Source organism: Eumetopias jubatus, unplaced genomic scaffold, assembly GCF_037043125.1.
Source record: "Eumetopias jubatus isolate StellerSeaLion01/CBP00866 unplaced genomic scaffold, mEumJub1_p1.0 scaffold_2, whole genome shotgun sequence".
Classification (NCBI taxonomy): Eukaryota; Metazoa; Chordata; class Mammalia; order Carnivora; family Otariidae; genus Eumetopias; species Eumetopias jubatus.
In genome coordinates this window covers 100,869,814-100,891,053 of record NW_028274808.1, presented here as the reverse complement: position 1 = coordinate 100,891,053, position 21,240 = coordinate 100,869,814, and the positions used below count along the sequence as shown (strand labels likewise).

The window sequence follows — 21,240 nt, the reverse complement described above, 5'->3', positions numbered from 1 at the left end:
GCAGAATTAATAATGCTTTTTTACGAGTTGTTAGCCTGGTATGGGGTTCGGGGGATGAGAATGGTGAGGAAGAAGAGAGTGAGGGCAAGTCAGCTTTTCCGCTAATTTAGAATGATAGGTCCAAAAAAGGAGGAATTTTGAGGTCATGAACAACATCGATGAAAGAGTTAACACCTCGGGCGCCTGGGTGGCTCAGATGGTTAAGCGTCTGCCTTCGGCTCAGGTCATGATCCCAGGGTCCTGGGATCGGGTCCCACGTCAGGCTCCCTGCTCCTCGGGAGCCTGCTTCTCCCTCTGCCTCTCTCTCTCTCTCTCGCTCTCTCTCATGAATAAATAAATAAAATCTTTAAAAAAAAAAAAAAGAAAGAGTTAACACCTCATACCCTCGGTCAACTTTGAAGGATAGGAGACATCCTTGGAACTTTGAGGGGAACATAAAGGATTTGGATTAGCCACAGAGGCAAGGGCAAATAGGTTCATAAAAGAATAGCCCAATAGCAAGGAGCAAAGACCAAGTTGAAATTTTAAGAACTAAGTTTGGATTATGTTTATTCCATGAGGTTTTTCTATTTTCTTCTTAGAAATCAGAGGTGCACTGCAGAGCAAATAATTCTGCCTTAATATTTACCATTACAAATCTAACATATGCAATCCTATCAGGTTCCACCCTTTTTTAAGGTCATGGGATTTGGCTGCCAATCTATCCCTAAGTCTTTGTACAGGGTTGAAACAGTGTGTAGGCACAAATTAAAAATATTCACCCTCAACAGTTTCCCTCTAGAATGCTTAGAAAAGGGGCACCTGGGTGGCTCAGTCGTTAAGCATCTGCCTTCAGCTCAGGTCATGAGCCCAGGGTCCTGGGATCAAGCCCCGCATCGGGCTTCCTGCTGCATGGGAAGCCTGCTTCTCCCTCTCCCACTCCCCCTGCTTGTGTTCCCTCTTTCGCTGTGTCTCTCTCTGTCAAATAAATAAATAAAATCTTTAAAAAAAAAAAAAAGAATGCTTAGAAAAGCTTTTGGTCACACAGCTTAGGTAGCAGAACTGGAAAAACAATTTGGTGCGGAAAGCTAATGGGTTCATTTTCTCACTTCTGATGATTGTAGTATTTTCAGTAGTTGTGATGTAGAGCTCTGTCCTTCCCATCATCTAATTATAATGTGCAAGGACTGATTGCATGTTCTCTTTGCTGTCCTTGGCACTAATAACCCTAAACAAAGCTGCAGGCACTAATTACCTCCCTTTCCTACTCCGAATTTTGACGTGCTTTTGAACTAGTAAGTCTTCTAGTGTTCTAAGAGGGCTTTCCTCATCATTGGAGAGATATTTACTTCCCCTGAATTCAGGGAACTAGATTTTGAATTATTTTTTGGAGGAGTTTGTAATGCTTATAATTTTGTAGCAGCACAGATAAATCAGTATGTCTTTGTTTTTATATACCCAAACTAGCATTGCCTGCATATAAGAAGGAGATAATTATAAAAGTTTACTTTAAGATATATTCTTGAGATGTGTGTGCATGTTGATGACATGGAGACAAAGAGGGTTCATTTGTCTCCTGATTGTCAGATTCCATCTATCTAATCAATAGTGTGATCCTGTATCTCTTATTTTTTTTTTTTTTTGTGATCCTGTATCTCTTTTTGATGTGCTATAACCTGAATTTCTTGTGGTAATACTAAGAAGTTAGAATAAAAATTGACTTTGGGTGTATCTCAGTTGAAAGAAGGTGATTCGCTGAATTAGCGCATGCGAAAAATGACAAGGTAGAGTCTATTTATTCCTTTTTGGCTAAAGAACCAGCAAACACTTTTGACTGATGACATTGCAGTGAGTCAGAATTATTAGCTTGAAGCACAGAACTGTTGTTTTTCTTCAAAGCCTTGACCAAGAGAATATGGTCTTGTGTGAAAATAAAGATAATTTAGTTTGTGATTTTTCTTCTCTCCTAAAATTTTAATTTTTCTTAACTTTTTTTTCTCACTTTTTAAAAATTATTTTTAGTTATGTGACTTGGGCAACCCATTCTGCTTTAATTTCTTTAACTTTAAATGGGGTTATTAACCTACCTATTTAACAGAGCCATTGTAAAGATTAAATGAGATCATATATGTGGAATGATTGGAATGACTAGAACAGTGCCTGGTAAATACTGTTTTCATTTAAACCAGTATGGCTTCAACCACAATGGCTTGGCCCTTTACTAGCTATGCAATTTTCCAGCTTGGCCCTTTACTAGCTATGCAACCTTAGGAAATCTACTTAACCTCTTTGTACCTCAGTTTCCACATCTGTAACATAAAAGTAATATTGATGTCTACCTTATTAGATTTTTGTGAAAACTTAGTGAGTTAATGCATGTTAAAGTTCTTAGAACAACCTGACACATAGTAAGCCTATTATTGAAATTATTTTCAACATTATCACTGTTTTTATTAGGACACATTTTAACAATGCAAAAAAGTACTTAAATGTATATTGTTCTGCATCATGGCCAAGTAGGGAAATTAAAAAAAAAGATAAGGTGAATTAGTAAGACATAAGGGACAAGAAAAGAAGGCACACTGATAGGAATAGCCAGGAGCGTAAGTACTACGGGAGCAAACAGTGCAAAACAGAAACACCCAGAAGGAGAAGACAGATGAGATAGGAGAGTTCCAGAAAGTTCTTCCTACTTCTAAAATTCATTTGTTTATACCCATGCGCACACACAAGATAAAAATCCTAGACTGGGTTACATGCTCTATAGGCTACTATCTCCCAACACTTAATAAAATTTTTTTATACTGTATTTATTCTGTTTACTTGGTTAACTGAGCACCTTCCCCATCAGACCGCAAATTCTTTGAAGGCAAGAAACATGTATGTCTTGTTCATCTTTGGAATCATTGTATCTTGCCCACAAAAGACATTCAGTAAAAAAAAGTTCAAAAATAGGGCTTTGCAATACTAATTTGTATTTTTCTTTGAAAATTTTACCTAATACTTCCCATAAATATGCCTTGAATATAAAATGTATTTGTGTGTGTGTAGGTACCTTTACTGTGTGTTAATATTTTTGTTTCTGAATTTTTATTTTCTTTTTAATTTGGAAGTCTCAGTACTTACTAAAATTACATACCTATGCTCTTTGACGTAATAATGCCACCACATCTTTAGGAAAATACAGTTATCTTGTTCACCGCACTTTATGTCATATGTTAATTTTCCTATTATTTCTTTTCTTTTTAGTCTATTGTTCTTTTTTGTTTGTTAAACAGTATACTTGATGCTGCAACCAGTGGCTTTTTGCCATGCGTTCTTAGTAGTTCTTGGAACATTTGGTTTAGGAAGTAGGATAATTAGTATATAAACATTGTGTAGCAGAACTACTCTAATTAGTGCCTTTTGGCTGGGGTTGAGTGATAAAGTAAGATGCACGTTTATAAAAATCCTGTTATGGACCTATGGGACAGCATACACAAGCTATACGGAATATTGTAGTAGTTGAGACCATGAGAAAAGGTTCCATCATATCAATTTAATAGTCTCTATGTAATAAATTAGCTAACCCTGCAGACTTTCATTAGTCTTAATTATTCAGAAATCTTAAATTTAGTCATCAAAGTATATCCCTTTATCTTTAGTGAAATGTTTCCTCTTTAATCTATACCTGAACCCATTTCTTTATGTTCCTGTAATCTACTAGTTAAAAGAAGAGCATTGATTTAAACCATCAAAATGAAATAGATTAAAAAACCAGGTACAGACGCAAAAAATTTTCACTTACTTTATGGGGCCTTCAACAAATTTTCTTAAGTTGAATTTACTGTTTAAGTCCTTTATTGCTATAAAGCATTTCTTATATTTAAAGTATAAATGCTCAGAACATTTTTCCCATTAAGATGTTGTCCTGTCAGTCCACATTATTCAAGCTGCTATCTACATATGGACAGATAATTTTTTATAGAGGGTAAGAACAGAACTTTCTGCTGGACAGCTCATTTTTTTAGAGGCACTTTGAGTTTCAATTTGGGGCTAGGGTATAAAATCTAGGCACCAGTTTTTAGTAACCTCATTTGTACTCAGACTGTCATTTGTTCAGAAACTTCTTTGTGATTAATTTCCTTGTATGAAACTGCTGAAAACAGAAAGCAAATATCTTTTAAAAAGTAGAAAACTTAATAAAAAATTTGTCAAAGAAATAGAAATGATAATCAAATCTCTCCCTAAATTTTACACTTGAAATAAACCCTTGAATAAACAGATGTACTTTCCCAAGTTGAATAAGTTATACAAGATACTTCTACTAAACTTTTAGGAGATACAGCTCCTGTCTCATGCAGATAATCAAAGAAAAAAAAAGTTGGATGAAGGAATGCTTTCTGGCTAATTTTGCAAGACTTGTACAACCTTAATTCCAAAAGGATAGTACAACAAAAGAGAATTGTAGGTCAATGTTTTACAATGGTAAGTGTGGGAATTCTAAATGAAATGTTAGCTAACTAAATCTAACAAATTTTTTTAAAATGCAGTTATTTATCTCTGGACAGAAAGGATGGTTTAACATAAGAAAAATCAATGAAATTAGATTGATGGTGAAAATATATAACAGACAAAAAATTACATAATTATCTAAAAGAAGATTTTCAAAGTATTTGGTAAAATTTAACTCCAATTTACGACTAGTAGTCATAATTCTAGAAAACTAGGAATAGAAAGATACTACAATTGATAAAGGCTAAATACTAAAGTCTATAGCAAACATCAAAACTAAATCTTTGAACTTTAAACAAGTTTTAGACAAAGCAAGACAATTATACCTAAGACTGATATTCTTGATAATAGGTCTGGCTAGTCTAAAAAGGGGGGGGGAAAGTGAAATAAAGATGAGAGGAAAGAGGGGGAGGACAGAAAAATATAACCATCTTTATTTGGAGATTATATGATGTCTACATAGACAAATTATTAGGACTAGCAAAAGCAACTTACATACTTTCAGAAATCAGTAGTTTTGTTTTTCTCCACTAGCAGTAACTACAGTCCAAAGTTCACAATAGTTATAAAAATTATAATGCGTTTAGGCATTAGCCTAAAAAATGCATAACAGCTTTATAAAACAAATTGTAAAAATTTACTAAAGGACATAAATGAAGCCTTGAATAAATGAAGAGCTCTAACATGTTCATTGGTTAGGCGCATAACACAAAGATGTCAATTCTCACCAAATGCAATTACAGTTAAAATTTTAATAGGATTTGGGTGGTGGGGGGGAGACTCAAACTGACTGTGATAAAGAATAAAAATCCACAAATAGCTAAGCCTCTTTTGAAATATATCTGGAAGAAGAATGATATTTTGACCAGATTTTAATCCATATTAATAAAAGCAGTTAGGAACTGGCACAGAAGCAGTCAGACTAATGAAACAGAGGTGAGTGCTCAAAAACACCCAACATGGGGAAGAGGTGTGTTGCTTAATAGGTTCTTGGAAAGACCTACTTATCACATGAAACAAATAAATTTGGACCCCTCCCTCATATCATGTACTATATGAAATCCAGAGAGAACAAAGACTTAAAAGTGACAGGTAAAACTGGAGGGCCAATAAAAGAAAATGTTAGAGAAGATCTTTGTGACCTCGGTATGTGGAAGAATTTTAACTCTACTCCAAAAGCACAAACTATCGAGGATAAATTTGTAGCTTTACAATGGCAAGACTAATATTGTTTTTTGTAATTTCTGTACAGTGAGTTCTAGGATAATTTGGTTTTTGTAATTTCTGTACAGTGAGTTCTAGGATAAAACAAACTTCACACGGAAGGAGCCTCCTGAATGGCCAAGTGTATGAAGAAAGATATTCAACCTTATAAGTAATTAGAGAAGTGCTAATTAAAATAACAGTAACATATCACCTCACACCCATCTAATTGGAAAAAAAGTTTTTGAAAAATCAGTAGGTAAATAAAAATGTAGATGAAGATTTGAGGTAATGGGACATTTAAGTACCACTGGTGGAAATCTAGACTGATGTAGCTGGTCTGAAGAGCAATCTCATAATCCTTAGTAAAAGGAGGGTCTAACTTGTCACTCAGTAGTCCCATATCTGTGGACATACTACAGTGAAATACAGCTCAGGTCTATAATGGGGTATACTCCAGGATGTTTATCTGAGTTGTTTGTGGTAGAGTTGAGACAAAGTGTCTGTCATTACGGGAATGGTTACAGTGTGATGGGTGCATCCTGTGGCACACTCACACTCTGTAGCAGTCAGGAGCAATAAAATAACGGGGGGCAATGCCCTCTAGCCAGAGACCCTTGGGAACACATACCTGTAGTGGAACAAATTGCTCATCACAAGTGCGCTCCCTAATCCTCATCACCTATTTCATCCATCCCCCCGACCAGCCTCCCCCCGATAATCATCAATTTGTTCTCTATTGTTGAGTCTGTTTCTTGGTTTGCCTCTCTCTCTTTTTTTTACCCTTTGCTCATTTGTTTCATTTCTTAAATTCCACATATAAGTGAAATCATATGGTATTTGTCTTACTCTGAGTTATTTCACTTAGCATAATACTCTGTAGCTCCATCCATGTCATTGCAAATGGCAATATTTCATTCTTTTTATGGCTGAGTAATATTCCGTTGTGTATATGTATACCACTTCTTTATCCATTCATCAGTCAATGGACATTAGGGCTCTTTCCATAATTTGGCTATTGTTGATAATGCTGCTGTAAACATGTACCCCTTTGAGTTTTTTTTATTTGAGTAAACACCTCCCACTACAATTGCTGGATCATAGGGTAGCTCTATTTTTTTAATTTTTATTAATTTTTATTTTATTTTTAAGTAAGCTCTACGCCCATTGTGGGGCTTGAACTCATGACCGTGAAATCAAGGGTCGCATGCTCCACCAACTGAGCCAGCCAGGCACCCCTCTCTGCTTCTTTTAAGTTGCTGGCAAAATCAGAGGGTCAGTGGATACATATTGGATTAAAGATAGAGTTCTTGGGGTGCTTGGGTGGCTTCAGATAGGGTCATAGTCCTGGCGTCCTGGGATCGAACCCCACGTCGGACTCCCTGCTTGGTGGGGAGCCTGCTTCTCCCTCTCCCTCTGCCTGCCTGTCTGCCTACTTGTGATCTCTCTCTCTGTGTCAAATCAAATAAATAAAATCTTTAAAAAAAAATAGAGTTCTTAATTTGCCATCCACACTTGGTTGTGTGTGTACAGTGTTGTCTCTTTCCCCAAGGTGGGAGGGTGTATATGTAAAAGGCGATAATAGTACAAGGTGATGCTTGTTAATCGCCAAACACGGGTGCAGAAAGTGCCCAGGGAATCAGGGAAGGAAGAAGAGTTCAACCACAGGTAAATCAAATGATAGGAAAAGATGAAAAAACAGAAAACCTAGTGTCTCTTACTACATGAACTCATTTCTTCACTTGCTCACTCAGCCTGTCCAAGGCTGCTTTTAGATAGAGTTGCAGTGAGTTCTGCTACTATTTCCTCTGTTTGTTAGGTCTTAAATATGCCTGGTCAGCTCCTTCAGCATCTTCGGTTTTGTTTTGTTTTTTTGGGGGGGGGGCGGGTGTTATTTATTAACATATAATGTATTATTTGTTTCAGGGGTACAGGTCTGTGATTCGTCAGTCTTACACAATTCACAGCACTCACCATAGCACATAACCTCCGCAATGTCCATCACTCAGCCACCCCATCCCTCCCACCCTCCTCCACTCCAGCAACCCTCAGTTTGTTTCCTGAGATTGAAGAGTCATGGTTTGTCCCTCTCTGGTTTCATCTTGTTTCATTTTTCCCTCCCTTCCCCTATGATCCTCTGTCTTGTTTCTCAAATTCCTCATATCAGTGAGATCATATGATACTTGTCTTTCCCTGATTGACTTATTTTGCTTAGCATAATACCCTCTAGTTCCATCCATATCGTTGCAGATGGCAAGATTTCATTTATTTGATGGCTGCATAATATTCCACTGTATATATACACCACATCTTCTTTATCCATTCATCTGTCGATGGACATCTAGGCTCTTCCCATATTTGGCTATTGTGGACATTGCTGCTATAAACATTGGGGTTCACGTGCCCCTTCAGATCCCTACATTTGTATCTTTGGGGTAAATGCCCAATAGTGCAATTGCTGGGTTGTAGGGTAGGTCTGTTTTCAACTTTTTGAGGAACCTCCATCCTGTTTTCCAGAGTGGCTGCACCAGCTTGCATTCCCACCACCAGTATAGGAGGGTTCCCCTCTCTCTGCATCCTCGCCAACATCTGTCATTTCCTGACTTGTTAATTTTAGGCATTCTGAGTGGTATGAGGTGGTACCTCATTGAGGTTTTTGTTTTGTTTTGTTTTGTTTTAAAGATTTTATTTATTTATTTGAGAGAGAGTGAGAGAGAGCACGAGAGGGAAGAGGGTCAGAGGGAGAAGCAGACTCCCTGCTGAGCAGGGAGTCCGATGTGGGACTCAATCCCGGGACTCCAGGATCATGACCTGAGCCGAAGGCAGTCGCTTAACCAACTGAGCCACCCAGGCGCCCCTTCATTGAGGTTTTGATTTGGATTTCCCTGATGCCCAGTGAACACTTTTTCATGTGTCTGTTGGCAATTTGATGTCTTCTTTGTAGAAGTGTCTGTTGATGTCTTCTGCCCATTTCTTGATTAGATTATCTGTTCTCTGGGTGTTGCGTTTGATAGGTTCTTTATAGATTTTGGATACTAGCCCTTTATCTGATATGTCATTTGCAAATATCTTACTCGCATTCTTTCCCTTGTCTTTTGGTTTTGTTGACTGTTTCCTTTGCTGTGCAAAAGCTTTTTATCTTGATGAAATCCCTACAGTTCCTTTTTGCCCTTGCTTCCCTTGCCTTTGGCAATGTGTCTAGGAGGAAGTTGCTGCAGCTGAAGTCGAAGAGGTTGCTGCCTGTGTTCTCCTCCAGGATTTTGATGGATTCCTGTCTCACATTTACGTCTTTCATCCATTCTGAGTCTATTTTTGTGTGTGGTGTAAGGAAATGGTCGAGTTTCATTCCTCTGCACGTGGCTGTCCAGTTTTCCCAACACCATTTGTTGAAGAGACTGTCTTTTCTCCATTGGACATTCTTTCTTGCTTTGTCAAAGATTAGTTGACTGTGGAGTTGAGGGTCCATTTCTGGGCTCTCTATTCTGTTCCATTGATCTATGTGTCTGTTTTTGTGCCAGTACCATACTGTCTTGATGATTAGAGCTTTGTAATAGAGCTTGACGTCTGGAATTGTGATGCCACCGGCTTTGCTTTTCTTTTTCAACATTCCTCTGGCTATTCGGGGTCTTTTCTGGTTCCATATAAATTTTAGGATTATTTGTTATATTTCTTTGAAAAAAGTTGATGGTATTTTGATAGGGATTGCATTAAATGTGTAGATTGCTCTAGGTAGCATAGACATTTTCACAATACTTGTTCTTCCAATCCATGAGCATGGAACGTTTTTCCATTTCTTTGTGTCTTCCTCAATTTCTGACTATACAGATTCTTTGCCTCTTTGGTTAGATTTATTCTTAGGTATCCTGTGGTTTGGGGTGCAATTGTAAATGGGATCAACTCCTTAATTTCTCTTTCTTCTGTCTTGTTGGTGCTGTATAGAAATGCCACTGTTTTCTGTGCATTGATTTTATATCCTGCCACTTTACTGAATTCCTGTATGAGTTCTAGCAGTTTTGGGGTGGAGTCTTTTGAGTTTTCCACATAAAATACCATATCGTCTGCAAAGAGTGAGAATTTGACTTCTTCTTTGCCGATTCAGATGCCTTTTATTTCTTTTTGTTGTCTGATTGCTGAGGCTAGGACTTCTAGTAATATGTTGAATAGCAGTGGTGATAGTGGACATCCTGCTGTGTTCCTGACCTTAGGGGAAGAGCTCTCAGTTTTTCCCCATTGAGAATGATACTTGCTGTGGGTTTTTCATTGATGGTTTTTATGATATTGAGGTATGTACACCTATCCCTACACTGTAAAGAGTTTTGATCAAGAAAGAATGCTGTACTTTGTCAAGTGCTTTTTCTGCATCTACTGAGCATATCATATGGTTCTTTTTCTTTCTTTTATTAATGTATTAAATCACACTGATTGATTTGCGGATGTTGAACCCACCTTGCAGCCCAGGAATAAATCCCACTTGGTCGTGGTGAGTAATCCTTTTAATGTACTGTTGGATCCTACTGGCTAGTAATTTGGTGAGAATTTCTGCATCCATGTTCATCAGGGATATTGGTCTGTAATTCTTTCTGATGGGGTCTTTGTCTGGTTTTGGGATCAAGGTAATGCTGGCCTCATAAAATGACTTTGGAAGTTTTCCTTCCATTTCTATTTTTTTGGAACAGTTTCAGAAGAATAGGTATTAATTCTTCTTTAAATGTTTAGTAGAATTCCCCTGGGAAGCCATCTGGCCCTGCACTCTTGTTTATTGGGAGCTTTTTGATTACTGCTTCAATTTCCTTAGTGGTTATGGGTCTGTTCAGATTTTCTATTTCTTCCTGGTCCAGTTTTCATAGTTTATGTCTCTAGGAATGCATCCATTTCTTCCAGATTGCCTAATTTGTTGCATGTAGTTGCTCATAACATGTTCTTATAATTGTTTGTATTTCTTTGGTGTTAGTTGTGATCTCCTCTTTCATTTATGATTTTATTCATTTGCGTCCTTTCTCTTTTCTTTTTGATAAGTCTGGCCAGGGGTTTATCAATCTTGTTAATTCTTTCAAAGAACCAGCTCCGAGTTTTGTTGATCTGTTCTACTGTTCTTTGGGTTTCTATTTCATTGATTTCTGCTCTGATCTTTACTGTTTCTCTTCTCCTGCTGGGTTTAGGCTTTATTTGCTGTTCTTTTTCCAACTCCTTTAGGTGTAGGGTTAGGTTGTATATTTGAGAACTTTCTTGTTTCTTGAGGAAGGCTTGTATTGCTGTATACTTTCCTCTTAGGACTGCCTTTGCTGCATCCCAAAGATTTTGAACAGTTGTTTTTTCATTTTCATTTGTTTCCATGAATTTTTTTAATTCTTTAATTTCCTGGTTGACCCATTCCTTCTGTTTTTTTTAAATTATGTTATGTTAATCACCATACATTACATCATTAGTTTTTTTTTTTTTTTTTAAGATTTTATTTATTCACTTGACAGAGAGAGACACAGTGAGAGAGGGAACACAAGCAGGAGGAGTGGGAGAGGGAGAAGCGAAGCAGGCTTCCCGCAGAGCAGGGAGCCCGATGTGGGGCTCGATCCCAAGACCCTAGGAACATGACCTGAGCCGAAGGCAGACGCTTAACAACTGAGCCACCCAGGCGCCCCGACATCATTAGTTTTTGATGTAGTGTTCCATGATTCATTGTTTGCTTATAACACCCAGTGCTCCATTCAGTACATGCCCTCTTTAATACCCATCACCAGGCTAACCCATCCCCCCACCCCCTCCCCTCTAGAACCCTCAGTTTGTTTCTCAGAGTCCATAGTCTCCCATGGTTTGTCGCCCCCATTTATTCTTTAGTAGGAAGCTCTTTAGCCTCCATATATTTGAGTTCTTTTCAACTTTCCTCTTGTGATTGAGTTCTAGTTTGAAAGCATTGTGGTCCAAAAATACGCAGGGAATGATCCCAGTCTTTTGGTAGTGGTTGAGACCTGATTTGTGACCTAGCATGTGATCTGTTCTGGAGAATGTTCCATGGGCACTAGAGAAGAATGCGTATTCTGTTTCTTTGGGATGGAATGTTCTGAATATATCTGTGAAGTCCATCTGGTCCAGTGTGTCATTTAAAGCCTTTATTTCCTTGTTGATCTTTTGCTTAGGTGATCTGTCCATTTCAGTGAGGGTGGTGTTAAAGTGCCCTACTATTATTGTATTATTGTCAATGTGTTTCTTTGATTTTCTTGTTAATTGGCTTATATAATTGGCTGCTCCCATGTTAGGGGAATAGATATTTACAATTGTTTGATCTTCTTGTTGGATAGACCCTTTAAGTATGTTGACCTATTTTTATTGATTTTGAGGGGGGGCTCTCTGTGCCTCCTGATTTTGATGCCTGTTTCCTTCCCCAAATTAGGGAAGTTCTCTGCTATAATTTGCTCCAGTATACCTTCTGCCCCTCTCTCTCTTTCTTCTTCTTCTGGGATCCCAATTGTTCTAATGTTGTTTTGCTTTATGGTATCACTTATCTCTCAAATTCTCCCCTCGTGATCCAGTAGTTATTTCTCTCTCTTTTTCTCAGCTTCTTTATTCTCCATCATTTGGTCTTCTATATTACTAATTCTCTCTTCTGCCTCATTTATCCTAGCAGTTAGAGCCTCCATTTTTTATTGCACCTCATTAATAGCCTTTTTGATTTCGACTTGGTTAGATTTTAGTTCTTTTATTTCTCCAGAAAGGGATTCTGTAGTATCTTCCATGCTTTTTTCAAGCCCAGCTAGTATCTTTATAAACGTCATTCTGAGCTCTAGTTCCGACATCTTACTAATGTCCGTATTGATTAGGTCCATGGCAGTCAGTACTGCCTCTCATTCTTTTTTTTGAGGTGAGTTTTTCTGTCTTGTCATTTTGTCCAGAGAAGAATAGATGAATAAGAGAACAAAATGTCAAAAGGGTAACAACGTCCCCAGAAAAATATACACTTAAATCAGAAGAGACTTGAAACTGGAAGGAAAAGAAAGGAAAAAAAAAAAAGAATATGATGAGGTTGGTGAATAGAACAGAGCCACACACTAGATTTTGAGTGTATTTTGGTCTGTTAGAAGAAATTGCCTCTCAAAAATTTAATGAAAGAAAAACATATATATACAAAAATAAGGGTAAATACAATGAAGGGATGAAATATGACTATAAATATGAAAATTTGAAAAGATTTTTCTAAAAAAATTGATAAGAAGTTGGTTGAAAAAAGAAGAAAAAAAAATATAGGAGAGAATGTGATCAGGCGGGAGACTAGAACAAAGCCATACACTAGATTTAGGGTATATTTTGGTCTGCTAGAAGAAACTGTATCCCAAAATTTTAAAGAACAAAAACCTTATACACACACACACACAATAATAAGGTTAAATACAATGAAGGGATGAGAACATGATTGTAAAAATGAAAATTGGAAAAGATTTTTAAAAAAGGAATTGGTAAGATGTTTGATGAAAAAGGAAAGAAGAAAAATTTAAAAAGAAAATAGAAAAAGAAAAAATAAAGAAAATTTTAAAAATTAACTTTGAAAGACTAAAGAATCATGGGAAAAAAGCCATGAATTCTATGTGCTGTATTCCCCTAGTGCTGGAGTTTTTCAGTTCTCATTGATCAGTAAACTGGATCTTGGCTGGATGTTTTTGCTGATCTTCTGGGAGAGGGGCCTGTTGCAGTGATTCTCAAATGTCTTTGCCCGAGACTGAATTGCACCGCCCTTGCCAGGGGGCAGGCTCAGTAATCTGCTCGGGTTTGCTCTCGGGAGCTTTTGTTCCTTGCAAGCTTTCCATACAACTTTGGATGATGAGGATGAAAATGGCGGCTCCCCAATCTCTGGTCCTGGAGGAGCCGAGAACTTGGGGCCCCACTCCTCAGTGAGCCCCCAGAGGAAAACATTCAATCACTCCCATCTCCCTGGTCTCCGGCCACACTCCGTGCTCACCCAGCCTGTGACCAAGCGTTTCTATCTCTGGCACACAACGCCGTTTACAGTCTCCAAACCTAGCAGATCCCTGTGGTGCATTCCCATGCCGCTCCTCCCGGTGGAGGAAGGGGAATCTCCCCGGATCTGCCACTTAATGGGTTCCTGCTCAAAGAGTAGTAGCCCGACTGTGCTACGGATCATGTTTTATGGCAACCCCGAGCTGAGAGCCCACTCCTTGGCTCCATCTTTGCAGCCGGCTTCCCCGCTCCGATACCTGGGAGCCCTGCCACACTCAGGCACCCCCAGTCTTTCTGTAACCCCGAGGGTCCTGAGACCACACTGTTCTGGTGAGGGTTCCACCCCCCGCTTAAGCTACTAGAGCAACGTCCCTCAGTGGAACAGACTTCTAAAAGTTCCGATTTTGTGCTCCGCTGTTCTATCACTTGCCGGTAGCGGCTGACGGAGGGTCCATCCCCCCCCCCCCCGGTCTATATTCCCGAATATTGCCTCAGATTCACTTCTCCACACATCCTACCTTCCAGAAAGTGGTTGCTTTTCTGTTCATAGAGTTGCTGTTATTTTCTTCGATCTCCTGTTGAGTTCATAGGTGTTCAGAATGGTTTGATAACTATCTGGGTGAATTCCTGGGATGAGATGAAATTTAGGTCTCCTACTCCTCTGCTATCTTGCTCGTCCTTCCCAGGGTAGCTCTATTTTTAACTTTTTAAGGAACCTACATACTGTTTTCCAGAGTGGCTGTACCAGTTTGCATTCCCAAGAGGGTACCCCTTTCTCTACATCCTCGCCAACACCTATTGTTTCTTGTTTTTTGATTTTAGCCATTCTGACAGGTGTGAGGTGATATCTCATTGTAGTTTTGATTTGCATTTCCCTGATAATGAGAGATGTTGAGCATCAGATGTGTCTGTTGGCCATCTGTGTGTCTTTTTTGGAAAAATGTCTATTCATGTCTTCTGTCCATACTATGATAGTTCTTATGTCATCAAATATTGTTTCGTCATCTCTATAGTTATTTGAGCCTTCATTAACATTATAGGAACAAATATAGAGTTTAGTTTCTAAGCATTCAAAACCTTAAAATTAGTTTTTAAGGATAATTACTCTTTATACACTACCTTTATAAATCCCTGTCAGACCCCCTGGTTTCTTCCATGTCTGCTAGTAAATATAATGAATTTTGATTTAAGAAACAAACATACCTCCTTTCACATTCTTACACAGTCCCTCAATTGGTGAATTACTCTGGAATTTTGCTTATTAAAACATAAATGATGACATCTCAGAAGCTAAGCAGGGTCGGGCCTGGTTAGTACTTGGATGGGAGACATCTCTGTATTGTATAAGACCTCTCTTTTCTCGGGAGAAACCACATTGTTTCCAATAGAACTTATTCAGACTTCTGGATTTGATCTCAAATTTCTATGTGTTTCATCTCTAACACTGTTTACAAATTCCACATTTGTTTTATGGAGATAGGGTTGGATATAAATTATTTTAATTCACGTTTTCCTATAAAACAGTATGAAGAACGATAGCTTACAACCTATTTAAAACACATAGCATGATGGACATAGTACTTTTCCAATAAAGAATAGTAAGAATAAAATGTTGCTGCAAGCATACAGAACACTTTTTAATTCCACATGCCCCTGTGCTTCATTAATACCTGCTGATAGGCTTCCCACAGCTGCATATGGTCCATTCCAGATTCTGAAACTTGGTTGCATTAAAATATGAGTGAAAGGGTGATGGGTATTAAGGAGGGCACCTATGGCGATGAGCACTGGGTGTTATACACAACTAATGAATTGTTGAACACTACATCAAAAACTAAGGATGTACTATATGTTGACTAACTGAACATAATAAAAGAATAAATTAAAAAAATATGAGTGAAAATGATAGAATCCCCTTTGAGCTTACGGAATAAAGGGAGCTAGTGGACAGCATTATGCTTTTATCCACCCCCTGCAGCCAGCTTGCCTTCCAAGACCTATTTATGTTTTTTATATCCCCTACATCCTTGGGTCCACCATTATAAAGCACAGAGAGGAGCCAAAAAAAAAACCTTTTGAGAAACTGTTTTCAAGTTAGTGTACCTATATAGACAAGGACCATATAGGTACACTGCGTCCTGTACATCTGCATCCTGCACATCTGCATCCTGCAGATGCTCACAGTATGGAAGAAGGAGTAGAATAGGAGCAGACAGGTTGCCTCCTCACCTAAATATCTGAATGGTTTTGTTTTGTTTTGTTTTTTATAAAATCTTCAAATCATCAACTCACACACCACACTTTAAGTAAGACTTTATTTAGTATCTCCAAATCAGGAATGGAACTTGACACAATTTTCCATACATGTGCACACACATAATAAATGTCTCCCTCTTGTAACTGCTATAAGATTAGTGCTTACAGCATTGGGCATTCTGTTAAAATCATTAACTTGAAATAGTGTTCTTTCCAGGGGAATTTTATCAGAAAGAATAGAAGGTGTTTTGAGCATGTGATTCCAAAGGAAAGGGAAAGCTAATAAAGAACTTAGTAGTATAACCACTGATTTAGCTATTTTACAAGTACAATTTGGAACTGAAGCGATTTTTTAAAAAATAGCTACTTTAGCCACTATGGTGGTAGGAGACAGATTTAATGTTTATAGAGGTTCATATGTGGTACATTTGGCTTTAAAAGTAATTGTGGTTGGCACTGTAGTAGGAAGTCATCTTGGGTCACTACTGACAACTAATATCCAATGTTTCTAGTAGGTGTGGGCCAGAGTTTGATTTGCTTTTTGAGGAGGGGATTATATATCTATTTAGGCAAGGTAAGTTTTATTTTTGGCATTCATACTAGAATTCTCTATTCTGGTTCTTATGTTTTTACACATTGTAGACAAGTAGTAAATCCCATGATTCTCCAATCAGAGAAATTCCTGATAACACAGGCGTTTAAAATCAGAAAATAGTTTACTTTAAAACATTTTAATGTTTTGAAGGAAAAAAGAATACTGTCTTTAATTCCTTCTTTATAGAGCAGTTTTAACTACATTTTCAAATTGTATTTTATTACCTGATACACTAGTGTGTATGGGTGGTATTCTTTCTGTTCTTAGGTCTCAGTGTCTCTGCTTTTCTTTTAAATGAGGGTCTGCAAACTTTTTCTGTAAAGGCCCAGATGGTAAGTATTTTAGACTATGCAGGCCACATATGGCCTCTGTCGCATCCCCTCCCACCCCATCATCTTTTTCCCCTCTTTCTCCTCCTCCTCTGTTTTTTACAACCTTTTAAAAATGTAGAAAGCATTCCAAGCTTGAGTGGCCTACAAAAGCAGATTTTGACCCACTGACTGTTTTAAGTGAGCCCCTCATTCCCAAACCCAATTTTGCCCAAGCTCCCTTGTGATTTGGGACCATTGGTATGTTCGGCTTTGGCTTCTCTGACTCATTTATGAAGAGAACCTAATAGTCTCTTCCAGCTTGCATGATCTATGAAATGTCTATATTTATACATTTGCTTTTGTTTTGTCATTTTAAGTACATAGTTTAATTGTTACAGAAGATACATTTGTTGCATTTCATGTATCTGGGTTAGTATCATCTAGGGCTAAGCTATCTGGCATGTGAACTTCAGTGTCAGAAATTCTGATTTTGAGTCCTTGATTTGCCACTTACTAGATTCTGGTCTCAAGCAAGCCACCAACCACTGTAAGTTTCAATTTCCTCTTCATCAAATTGAGGAAATGACACGAACTCTACCTACCTCTTAAAATTGATAATTATTTTCTAATTGAAATGTAGATACTGAAAATGCTTTGTAAACTACTAACATAAAATATTATAAATCATTCTTTTAAGCTACATGCTTTTTGTAACTGTGAATTTCCCTAGAATTTTTTATTATAGGAATAAAAAATTTTTTTTTAATTTAAAACTGCTAACTTAAATAACATTAGACAATAAGGCCAGTAGTTCTTAGTATAAGATTTGGAAACGAGTAGACATTCAAATGCCTAGTTCTTCAAGGTAACAGTAATTTTTTCCAACCAGAATACTTAAATTTTAATTATACTATTCCTTTTCTAATGGTATCAGGTGTTCTCTAGAATATAGATAACTCAGTTCTTAATATAATGCCTTGCGCACAGTAGCCTCTCAGATATTTGCTGACTCTCTAGGACCTTCGTCTGCTTCGGCGTCAGATGTTCCTGTTTAACCTCTCAGCTGTAAATAATTGCAGTTTTATACTTGGAGTATAAAACTGTTGGCTTTCCTTCCTTCGTAGTTGTTATTAAATTCTCCACAGATGTTTGCTCCATTCCCTCAATAGTTCTCCTTTCTTCTTTCTTCAGTGACAGAAGAATGGAAAGAAAAATATTCCCTAAGACTGGACAAGTCTTAACAATTACAAGATAGCTAATTCCCAGTTTGCTTTTTTTCTTAAACCCCTCCCATCAGTTTTTTCCATCAAAAGCTACTTTAAACCAATTTTCTTGTAATAAAAGCTATGCCTTGGTTAATGGAAGCCAGTCCGAGTGGGGGCAGGTGGAAAGGAAACTCTAGAAATCTGAGATGGATTTCTCAGATTTATTTAGTTTTGTGATATATACAACTTAAAGGGGGCAAAAGAAGCAGACCTAGTTCTGTACTTCCAAAATCTGACTGTACATTAGAATCACCAGGTGAACTTTGAAAAACCAAGGATTTCCTGGCCCTGCTGCAGACTTACTGAATTAGAATCTTAGAAGGGGTCAGGCCTTAGAATCCATATTTTTAAAAAGACTCAGCCAGTTTGAAAAACAGTAGAGTAGTCACTAGCCTGGTCCTTAGAGTAGGACAGTTGTAAGTTTGAATTCTGGCTCTGTTATTTACTACTGATATTAATTTGAGCAAATTATTTTATCCAAAAAAGTAAAGATAATAATAAAATTTTATGTTGTATAAGTTTTCAAGGATTAAATGAGTTAGTATAGCATTTAAGTGCTTGACACATAACACTCAATAAATTGTTTATTATTGTACATAACTGTATTATTATTTTTCTTACAGATCCTATATTTCTTAGAAAAATGTTAAGCAGAATTTAAATTTTGAATAGAATTTTACTTGAATTAGAATTAGAAATTTTTTTTAAGATTTTATTTATTTGACAGAGATTGAGAGAGAGAGAGAGAGCACAAGCAAGGGGATCAGCAGACAGAGAGAGAGGGAGAAGCAGATTCCCCGCCAAGCAGGGAGCTTGACGTGGGGCTCAGTCCCAGGACCCTGAGATCATGACCCGAGTCTAAGGCAAACGCTTAACCGACTGAGCTACCCAGGTGCCCCATTGAATTAGAATTTGAAAAGAAATTTATTTCATCACAATCCCATATTAAATTAGTTATGCTACCTCTGAATTTTCAGCATCATCTTAATAAAAGTATCAAGCTATATATTCTCTCTGTAGTTTTCTTATGAAAACTTGGCGCTTTTTATAGTGGTAGCATTTACATGTTGCCAGTAGGCCAAAGAGAATAGACCTGTTCATTTGGCAGAAACTATTTCAAATTCTAATCTAATGCAGTAAAAAAAAAAAAAAAGATTGAAAAGAAAGAGTACAATTTTTTTTTTAACATTCTTAGTTTATTGATCCTCTCATGAAAAATCTGCACAACCACCACAGATAAAGCCACTGCAGCATCTTTACTCCTTCTGTTGTCCAATCTCCAGCTCACTTCTTTTTGCCAGCACCAACGTTGGCTTTTGCAGTCCCCCTGACTTTCTTCATTCTGTTCTTATGTTCCTTTCGCTGTTTTCTTGATGTCTTTTTCTTCTCATACAGGCCATGTCTTGCAAGTCTGTGTTTGGGTTCATTTTTCTTTGCATAATCCAAAGAATCATAAATCATGCCAAAGCCGGTTGTCTTGTCACCACCAAAATGGGTTCTGAATCCAAACACAAATATGACATCTGGTGTGGTCTTGTACATTTTGGCTAGTTTTTCCCCAATTTTTTTTTTTTTATGTTCACTGCTTGATTTCCAGTGGCTCAACTAATTTTTTTTTAAGACTAAAGCCACAAGGGGAAGCTAGTGCATGTGAGAATATGAGCTATAGATGTTAATTTTAGTGAACATTTAGTTTTCTTTAAAAAACTAATTTCAAGTACTATAGGAGAAAGAAAGAAATGATATGTCTGTTACATGTGTTAAAATAAGTATCTGCATAGACTTCTTTGGTTTTTAGTATCCTAAATATTGTGAGATCCTTTAAGAATATTTTTACCCTTGGGGCGCCTGGGTGGCTTAGTCAGTTGGGCGTCTGCCTTCGGTTCAGGTCATGATCCCAGCTGGAGTCCCGGGATCAAGCCCCGCATCGGGCTCTCTGCTCGGCGGGGAGTCTGCCTCTCCCTCCCTCTGCCTCTTCCCCTGCTTGTGATCGCTCTGTCTCTCTCTCACCCTCTCAAATAAATAAATAAAATCTTAAAAAAAAAAAAGAATATTTTTACCCTTTTATGTTTGCCCATGCTTTGAGGAAATAAGTCCAGTCATGAAAAGTAAGAGTGCTTCATGCTTCACACATTATGCCATGCTAAGTATTGTCTTACTTTTGAAAAAAAAAAATCACTTGCCTGGTAGTTTGGATGTGTTGTATGAAACACTGAATTTCCTACCACAGTTAAGTACCGAGAGGGTTCCATTCAATAAGGTCTAGGATAACCATTTCTAAAATGAAAATAAGCAGTGAAAAGCCATTATAAAACAGCCAATCATGTTGGTTCTTTGGTTTAGAATAATAAATTCCTAGACATAGCTGTATAAATTATTGCATCAGTTAAATGTGGCCAAGTCAAAGCTCTAGTTTACAGAAGAGGCAAGCTTAAAACTCGGGTCTTCTGCTGGAAGCTATCCCTTTATTTACAGGATGAGGCCTCAGTTATGACAATTTGGTGCTCACCTCTTCCAAGAAATAGATTTGGTTGATGAATTCTCAAGAGAATTGAGACCAGGTATCCAAAGAATTGGAATAATATTAGTAGTAACAGTTCACCTTTATTCAGACACTGAGTTGATGTTTTACCTATTTCTAATTTAATTCGTGTCCTATCATCTTATGGGATATTGTTATTATGTCCATTTTAGAGTTTATTATCTACCTAATATTGTAATTACGTAACATTAAAAACAACCATAATATTAAGTATTATTAGAGTAGCTACTGTAGGACCTTGTATTTGACACTGCCCTTTACTTTGTGTTTTACATATTATTTCCTTTAACATTCAGGATGACCTTGTGTGAGTATAAGTATGAGTAGTCACGTTTCAAACATATCTCCTGACACTAAACAGGTTACAGTAACTTACTCAAATTCATACAAATTGAGGCTTGAACTCAGGTTTGATTCCAGATTTCATTCCTGTACCACAGCTTTTTTTGCTTCTTCAGAGCTACACTCAGTGCTTATTAAAGTAAAAGTGGTATTACTTAGGCAATAGGGTAGGAACATTAGAGCAGGACATCATCTTTTCTTAAACATGTAGGAGTTTTCCCAGTTTGTATGCTTTAATTTGCTAAGATAAAAATATGTTACTGTTTTATTGTTGTCCAATTGTAGAAAGTCAGTTTAGTGCTACAATAT

The 21,240-nt window shown here is 37.4% G+C and overlaps 1 protein-coding gene across 4 annotated transcripts in view; it reads left to right on the top strand.

Annotated features, from left to right (window-relative positions):
• Positions 1-21,240, top strand: part of AFG2A (AAA ATPase AFG2A) — a 328,111-nt gene that overhangs the window by 177,370 nt on the left and 129,501 nt on the right. Inside the window, exon 15 of one of the 4 annotated variants that reach the window (XM_088021047.1) lies at positions 10,130-10,980. The exons of the other annotated variants lie outside the window; for them this stretch is intronic. Coding sequence (XP_087877173.1) covers positions 10,130-10,198 — 69 coding nt within the window. The 3' untranslated portion in view covers positions 10,199-10,980. Of the gene's footprint in view, positions 1-10,129; positions 10,981-21,240 lie in introns of those variants that run through there. 4 annotated transcript variants of the gene reach the window in all.